This window comes from Chlamydotis macqueenii, chromosome 22, assembly GCF_036417535.1.
Source record: "Chlamydotis macqueenii isolate bChlMac1 chromosome 22, bChlMac1.mat, whole genome shotgun sequence".
NCBI classification, from domain to species: domain Eukaryota; kingdom Metazoa; phylum Chordata; class Aves; order Otidiformes; family Otididae; genus Chlamydotis; species Chlamydotis macqueenii.
Window position 1 is genome coordinate 5,408,624 of NC_141577.1, and position 8,465 is coordinate 5,417,088.

Below are 8,465 nucleotides of genomic sequence, written 5' to 3' on the forward strand. Positions count from 1 at the left end.
TTCCCTGGGAGCCCTGGAAGGGTTTTCCTGGATGAAGCAGCAGCTCACAGCCCGGCGCCGAGGTTTCAATCGCGAGCATGCAAAGCAGCTGGTAGTCAGTGCCGGTGCCCATCATAAACAGAGGTACAGATAAGAAAGGCTTCAGGTACCGCTGGGCATGCGCCTGAGGTCCTTCCTCAACATGGTGTGCTCAGACAGTGCTGTCAGAAACGCCGATTGCACAACCCTGCACGTGTACCTTGCCTGCATCCACCTAGCTGTAAAACAACTCCGATAAACCTGGCTTTGTCGTCTCTCTGTTACAGCACAACATGCCTTTCTGGAGGATCACAAACCATGCAGATCTCGTGTCCCTTCACCAAGCCCTCGAGTTAGACTTCCTGTAAGGAACTGGAGCAGAAGCGTGACTGCGGCTCCTGCAAGCCCTCTCCTTCGCTGGAGAGGCAGAAATCACGTACATCTGGGGACTCACTTTTCAGCTTGATGAAGACAACATACCTAATGCAACCTGTACAGTAGAACGTGGCACCAGGTCGTTTCCTCAGGAGCACAGGCCCTGCCAAGTGCAGCGGTGTCTGTAAAGAAGCACTAGACTCAGCAGAGCTAGAGCTTGTCTGAAGAAGAGACTTAGAGACTTACAGAAGCCAGCTGAATTCCTCTAGGTAGTCTCCAGAGGGAGAGGGTGATACAACAGTGGAAGCATTTGTAAGAGCCATCTCCTTTCTGTTCAGCTTAGTTGTAGAACCCAAGTAAACACAAAACCTTATTTTTATAGAAAAATGCTGATGGCAGAGCTGAACCTCCCTTGTTTTGCAAAGCTGAAAAGAGCAATGTTTTTTTTCATAGGAAATATTAATGAAAATGTCAAAAATACCTCTATTGCTGTGAAATGTGTCCTCTCTCCTTCCCTGGGTGTTCAAAGCAGCTAATTTATTACGATGTCCTTATGTTATTTCCTCAACGTGGGATTACTGGAAAACAGAAGGATATGGGAATGTTACTGGGATACGTGGTTCCTTGTAGAGGAGAGTGTTGGTGAGTTGATCCCGGTGGCTTCTAGCCCATGTGTGCACAAGCCCTGTTCACGAGCAGGAGATCACTGGATTCCAGCTATCCATGACCCAGACTGTAGATCCCATAGATTTTTCCCTGTAAAGGAAAACAAAATTATCTATGAACAGTAGATGCAGCACAGCACTATTGCAGACTGCTCGGATGTGAACAGAGTCCTTGTCTGCCCTGGAATAATCTGAGAGAACTAAATCCTGAATGTTACAAAGAAGGGTATGGTTATTAACCTTCACCTCTGCTTTCCTGACTCTGTGAGAGTGAGTTCCTTTTAGTAGAATCGGATTCAATTTCCTTGTATTCTTCTTTGCATTAGCCTAACTACATAGTTAGAATCAAAACTCTTGTTAAGAGGGAGTTAATTTTCTAAGACACTGTGACTTGGCAGCCTGGAGCACACTGGCCTTGGGAGCGATGGTTACGCTGCTTTTTCTGCTGCCATCTCAGAAAAAAAGGCTGGAGTCTGACCTGCAGTGCCGCTAGCCAGAAGGAGCCAGCTGGGGGCTGGCACGGGGCACTGGTTTTGTGCCAGGCCGGGCTGTTTTCGGGGGTATCTGCCTCCTCCCTGTACCCCCATGACACCATATCAGCAGGTGCCTGGGGTTTCTGCACAGAGGACGGATGTCTGCTGCGCCCTGCCGCACGCCTCTGCCGCTCCTGCCAAGCCAAACGCCGCAGCTGCACCCAAACCCCTCCAGAGCCCTGGTCTCCAGCCCAGCGTCACCTGTCTGGGACCCCTGCGGAACTGGTCTGAAAGCATGTCGCTTCAGGGAGGACACTGACCCACTCAGGCTGTGCCCACGGAAGCAGGTGATGTGTTTGCTGCATTCCTTGCATGGCTTTAATTACAGAGGAATAATTTCCATCAGTGCCAGGGGAGTTGTGGGGCCAGCGCAGCTCGCATTCTTCTGTGCCCTGTTGCTGGCCCAGCTCCCGTCACCGCCGTGGAGGTCACCGCCATGGAGGAGGTGCCTGGACCAAGGGACTGGACACAGAGGTCTGTTTCACACGCTCCTAGCTCCAGTCTAGGGGATTATTTTGTTTTGGTTTGTTTTAATTACAATCAGAGGAATTTCTCTTTCTCCAAGGTGGTCACAGGAGCTGGGAGAGGTCTGCTTTCCATCCGGCTCCTTGCTCGGTGTTGGCCTTTTGCTCTGATCTCAAGCGGACGCTCTGGGTCTGCGTATTCCCCAGGAACTCTCTGCTTCAGGAGCATGCCGTCCGTGTAGAAGCTGCTGCCTGTGAGCAACGTGCCCTCTTGTCCCCTTAGAAAAATCTGAGGAGCCAGTTCCTGCTGCGGTTGTTACTGAACAGTGTGGCGCTCAGCAGCGGAGTTTGAGGAGCAGCGGGAGCAGAGGCCACGGGGGGTGTTCTCACATCTGCCCTGGGCACAAGGTGGGGAGCTCAGGGGTGCTCCCGGCAGCTGGCGCAGCCTGTGGAGTGGTGTGCTGGTGTTTCACGGCAGCGTGAGGCCCGTGCGGAGCAGGGAGGGGTACGGCAGGGCTGCAGCTCCGTTACTGCTGGACGCGTAAAGAGTCCAGTTCGTCTGGGGTCCCTGTGAGGTGTCGTTACTGCGTCAGCCGGGGCGGATCTGGTGGGAAGCGAGCCATTCCGGCAAGCGGCCCCGTTGCTCCCAGGGGCTGGAATGTTACCAGAAGATCAGGACTTACTTGCAGTCACAGAAAAGTCTGTGCTGGATCGTGAACATCTCGCTGTGGGTCCCAGCCCATCCAAAGGTCTCCTGTAAGCGGGCTTGGGACACGTCCCAGCCCATGAAACAGCCTGTTTGGAGCACGTCTCATACTCCGGCCAGCTCAACTTTGGGATTAAAACCTGTGCCTTAACCTCCTACCACCCAGCATGGCTGAGCAGCCCCTCGGCTTCGCTGGCGTCCAAAGCAGCTCGTGGGAGAGCCGTGCTGGCCCCCGCTGGGAGGTGGGATGTGTTTTGCCCAGGCACTCGTGGCGAGTGCTGGACCCGAGGTGGCTGGCTTTGCGTTGTGTTTGTTTACTTTAACATGTTCTAAGGAAATTTTAAGATGTCAGCAAAATTTTAGGTGAGTGTGGAACTCCTGCAGACATTTCATACGGATATTTATACGATGTTGCCTTGAATGTATGTAAAGTACTTTTATAATAGGAGGTTGGTGGTACCTTTCTGTGTTTATGTTTAATAAAGGTTGGCATGGCTATTTTCTTTTTTCCTCTGTTGGCTGAATTTAAGACTTTTCCTGTCTCTCACGTGGCAGGAACAGCAGCTCTGTCCCAGCATTGATTTTCTCCTGTCTCTGTGCTCTCCCCTTACCCCTGACCTGGCTGTAGCAGAACCGCTGCCGGCCTCCCCTCCAGCGTCACCGCAGTGGCGGAGGCTTTCAACGCCCCCCTGCCACAGTGACGGACGGAAAGCAGCAGGACCCCCGCAGCCCGCAGCACCCTTGCTGCGCTACCCACCCCTCGCAGTGGGAGGAGGGCGAGCCTGGGCGCTGCTGGCTGCGGAGCCTTTGCCCACTCATGGTCTGTGTAATGGGAACTGTCCAATGAACTGGAAAAAAAAATTAAAATAAAGTCTTTATTTTCTGTAGTCACTGCTTCAGGCTGTTCTCTTACACCCCTGCGATCAGGCCCTGTCCCGTGTGATGGCCTGGGCTGGGCTTGGTGGCACCCACGGCGTTCAGGGTGATGGTGCTGGGGCACAAGCGGCTGCTGGAGACCCCGCTGCCCTGCGCTGCCCCGCGGGAGCCTGCCGGGGAGGCACAGGGCATGTGGACGGCCCTGCACAAACATCCCCTTTCCTTTAGCTTTCATAGAATCATAGAATGGTTAGGGTTGGAAGGGACCTTCAAAGGTCATCCAGTCCAACCCCCCTGCAAGGAGCAGGGACATCCCCAACCAGATCAGGCTGCTCAGAGCCCCGGCCAACCTGGCCTGGAATGTTTCCAGGGATGGGGCATCCACCGCCTCTCTGGGCAACCTGTTCCAGTGTTCTATAACTCACATTGTAAAAAATTTTTTCCTAATATCCAATCTAAATCTACACCCCTCTATTTTAAAACCATCACCCCTTGTCCTGTCGCACCAGGCCCTGCTGAAGAGTCTCTCCCCACCTTTCCTGCAGCCCCTTTTGGGCACTGGGAGCCGCTCTCAGGTCTCCCCGGAGCCTCCTCTTCTCCAGGCTGAACAGCCCCAGCTCTCTCAGCCTGGCCTCACAGCAGAGCTGCTCCAGCCCTCTCAGCATCTGCGTGGCCCTTTCACACAAGGCCAACAACCAACGCTCCTCCTGGCCTCTGCCGGGGCTCTATCCTTCTGCTTCCCCGCCCTCCCCTGGTGTCGGGGGGGTGGGGGGTCCCTCCCGGGACAGGGTCCTGCCATGCGGCTGGGCCGTGGAGATGAGGGGAAGAGGCCGAGGGCCAATGCTGCGGACAGCGAGGATGTGCCACAGCGAGGAGAGGCAGGGGCACCAAGCGGGGGGGTGGGAGGGGATGGCTGGTTCCATGCGCAGGAGGCGGCACAGCCTGACGCTGACCACACCAACGGCCACTGAGGCCTTAGGTGGCCAGGGGCACGTCCAGCCTGGTCACGGGCTGGGGAGCACAGCCCAGGGGTGGAAACCGCGGACCGTGACGCGCCCATAAGCCAGAAGCACTGGGCCGCGCTGTGGCCGTCCCCCCAGCACCCTCCCCAGGGCCCGGGCACCCCACTGCCCCTGCCCCGCCCGGGCGGCCGCTCTCCCAGCACCGGGGAATCCCTGCCTCCTTCCCTGTCCCTCCCTGAACCCTGATAATGGGCAATCGTTCACCTTAGCAGCAGAACAGGAGAAGGAGGAACATCCTGGCTGGAAACAAAGATCAGAGAGCTGCTGCCAAGCAGGGGACGTGCCACCAGCACCCACCTCCCTGCGCAGCAATGGTGGCAGCAGCCACAGGAGGGGCACAAAGAGAACAAACCGTTATGCTTTTTTTTTTTTTTTTTGAAAAAGCTAGTAATAAATAATGAGATAAGTTGACACTGCAGTGCAGCCACCACGTGCTGGACCCCTCACCCACAAACCCCACGGCTCTCCCCAGCAGCACATCCCTGCATCGCGGGACTCACCGGGTGCTTGCACGCCACCCCTGCTTTCTGCCAGGTCCCTCCAGCTGCCCAAAACAACAGCCTGGGTGGGGCAGAATCAAGAGCCGGACTAACAAATCTATCTTCCTGGCAAGCTGCTCTCAGACAGCAGACTCAGCAGCAGTCGCCCCGTTCAGCAAGCGCTGCCCCGCCGGCCAGGAGATGGAGAACTGGGCCTGGGCCAGCCACCGCATCCGCCTGTTCACGAGGTCCGGCACCGAAAGCGAGCGGAATGCCAGCCCGTCGGTCCTCCCGTTGGTATCCACCTCGTCGTAGCCACCCTCTTGCTGTGCCCGCACATTGGGATGCAGCCACTTGTAGTAGGTGACTCTCAGTGCCAGCCCCAGCAGGTAGCAGGGCAGGGCGGCGGAGACCACCGGGACGAGGTACGAGTGCTCATCGGAGGGAAACCGGTACCAGAGCCAGGAGAGGGCCAGCAGCGTGCTGTCCACCAGGATGAAACTGTGATAGATGATGCTGCGGTACAGCGTCCTCCCCTGGGCCACGTTGAACCAGCTGAAGTAGAGGATCACAGCCACCATGGCTCGGTAGAGCTGCTCGGGGCCGGGCGACTCCATGAAGTCCGTGCCCTGCAGGCTGACCCAGAGGAACATGGCCAACCACACCAGCAGGAAGTGGATGGCCACGCTGTAGGGCCAGAGCAGGGCGAAGAGGGCGATGACAAGGATGCGGGGACAGATGAGGAAGAGGTTCCACAGGAAGTAGACGACAGAGGAGCTCAGGCTCAGCTCATACTTGTCCTGCAAGAAGGAGCGCAGGGACTGGTGGTAGTCCAGCAGAGACCAGGTCACACACAGGAACGCAGTGCAGATCCCCAGACCTGCAAACACCGCAGCGGAGATGCTGAGGGCAGAGCGAGGGGAGCCCAGCCCAGCGCAAACCTCCCCCTGCCCGGCATTGCTAAAGGGAGCTTCCCACCAGCTCACAGAGCAGCTGCTGTGGCGGGGCAGAGCCCCAGCACCCGCTTCTCTCCTCAGCCTCCTGCCCTCCTTGAGGAGGAGGACGGTGCCCAGCCTTGCCCAGGGAAGCCCGCAGCCCGCTCGGGCAGGAAAGGAGCGCTGGCTCCAGCCAACCAGCGCGTGGCTGGGCTCCGCATGTCCTTGTGGTGATGCTTGCTCCCCACACCAGCAGCATCCCCCTGCTCCCTCGCAGGCCGTCTCCTGACCCTCAGCCTCTCCTAGGGCGCGCAGGGGAAGGACCACAGAGCTCCCTCAGCTTCGACTCTCCCACCCCGGGCCCAGCGGAGTGCGCGGGGCAGGCGAGTGCAGGACAGGGGCCCGCCCTCCTGCGTGTGACCTCAGGAGAAGCAGATGTTGGAGGAGAACGACACTGGAGAACCTCAAGCAAGACCAGAGGAACAGTGTCCTGCTGGGCCCTGCAGCCCCTGGCCAGCCCAGCTGGTCTGTCCCGTCCAAGCCCGCTCTGACCTCAAGCCTGCACCCCTGCAGCCCCCCCCTCCGCTGGCCCCAGGCCCCTCACCCTGGGAAGGCTCTGCCTTGTTTGTCTGCAGGATAACGTAGAGGAGCAGGGTGAGCTGCGGGGTGTTCTCCAGGAAGGTCTCGAAGAGGCGCAGCATGCTGATGTCGTGGGAGAGGAAGGCCATGCGGCTCTGCTCCTCCTCCTCCTCCGCCGCTGCCTTCGCCCAGCACACCTTCCAGCCCACCTTCAGAGCGTGGAGGCACCTGCGTGGGGACACGGCCAACGGTGAGGGTGCCACAGGGGCAACGCAGCTCACCCCTCGGTCCTCCCGCTGCCCCGATTTCTCCTCAAAGCACTCCCTCCCCCTTCCCAAGCCAAGGCACTGCAGCGTCCACACGACGCCCGGCCTCTGCGTGAAGTTCAGCTGTGAAACCAACCATCGTCCTCGGCGGAAGCAGCTGGATTGTTTCCTTTCCCCAGGACGGGGAAGGCAGGGCATGGTTATGCTGCTTCCCCCAACGGCCGGGAGAGCCGAAGCCCAGCCAAGGTTTTGGGGCGTTCACTGCCGAGCTCCGACGCCCGGCCCTGCTCGGTTTGGCCCGTGACAGCACCGGGAGACAGGGCAAAGCCGGCACTTTGGGACACGGGTGGGAAACCTCGGCTCCCACCGACGCTTTTCCAACTCGGGGGGTTGGCCAAATCGCTCTGCCCGGGGAGACCCTTGGGCAGAGTGGTGACCGCAGCGGGTTCGGTCCCGGGAGCAGGGCTTGGGGCGGAGTGGAGGTGCCGGCTGCCGTACCTGAAGAGGAAGCCGAGCTGGAGGAGGTGGAGGGCGGCGAGCAGCCACCGGGGCAGGCCGGGCCGCAGGGCGGGGGGGTCGGAGCGGAGCCAGAGCCAGCTGCAGGCCTGGGTGGCCACCGAGGAGGCGAGCAGCAGCCCCAGGGTCAGCGCGGCCCAGCCGGGCTCCCCGCCCCGCGCGTACCCCGCCGCCACCCACCCGTCGGCGACCACGTCCAGCGCCGCCGCCCCCGCCCCCGCCGCCGCCAGCGCCAGCTGCAGCGGCCCGAACCGCGGCGGGGGCGCCATCGGCAGGGCCGCACCGGACGCGCCTCGGCAGGCCACGCCCCTTCTGTGGCCACGCCCCCCCCGCGCATTCAGAGCCCCCCCGCGCACGGCCCGGGCTGAGGTCGGGGGCCTGGCCCGGGACCGGCACCCCACCGCCGCTGCAGCCCCGCGGGCGCCCGGCACCCAGCGCGACTCACGGGGCGGCTTTGCTGCCAGCCCGGGGAGACAAAGCACAGCCCGAGAGCTGCGTTTTATCGAATCCCAGGGGGTTTGGATGGGAAGGGACCCACCCAGGCCAACCCCCCTGCCAGGAGCAGGGACATCTCCAACCAGATCAGGTTGCTCAGAGCCCCGGCCAACCTGGCCTGGAATGTTTCCAGGGATGGGGCATCCACCGCCTCTCTGGGCAACCGGGGACAGTGTGACACTACCCCCAGGGTAAAAAACTTCTTCCTTGTATCCAGTCTATTTTTTCCATAACCTTTTCAATCACTCACCCTGCCACAGATGCAGAGCTGGCCATGCACACGAAGCTCCACAGCACTCACCCAGTGCCTCCCAGTAACGCCCACCCACCCCAGGAGGCTGCTTCAAACCAAACCATGGCAGCGACAGGAGCCAAAGAAGCCAGCTTGGGCACTGTCAGCTCTGTTATCCTGCTGCAAACAGCGTCCTGGTTCCAGCCAGGACAGAGTTAATTCTCACCTGAGCTGGGAGGGCAACTGGAGCTGGTGGCCCCTGTGGCTGGGGGACACGGGGATAGGTTACCACTTAGCCAACAGC

At 59.6% G+C, this 8,465-nt stretch overlaps 2 protein-coding genes across 10 annotated transcripts in view; one reads left to right on the forward strand and one right to left on the reverse strand.

Annotated features, from left to right (window-relative positions):
• The window catches only part of EYA3 (EYA transcriptional coactivator and phosphatase 3), a 60,255-nt gene extending 56,607 nt beyond the window's left edge, over positions 1 to 3,648 (forward strand). For all 9 annotated transcript variants that reach the window (XM_086765221.1, XM_086765223.1, XM_086765225.1 and 6 more), the window contains one exon: positions 306 to 3,648. In XM_086765221.1, coding sequence (XP_086621347.1) covers positions 306 to 386 — 81 coding nt within the window. In that variant the 3' untranslated portion in view covers positions 387 to 3,648. The remainder of the gene's footprint in view (positions 1 to 305) is intronic.
• A 717-nt stretch (positions 3,649 to 4,365) lies between these two features.
• Positions 4,366 to 7,703, reverse strand: XKR8 (XK related 8). Its single transcript, XM_086765042.1, has 3 exons — positions 7,417 to 7,703; positions 6,678 to 6,880; positions 4,366 to 6,018 (listed from the first exon to the last, which is right to left on the reverse strand). Exons 1-3 carry the CDS (start codon positions 7,701 to 7,703, stop codon positions 5,279 to 5,281), a joined length of 1,230 nt encoding a protein of 409 aa, XP_086621168.1. The 3' UTR covers positions 4,366 to 5,278.
• Positions 7,704 to 8,465: the final 762 nt, after the last annotated feature.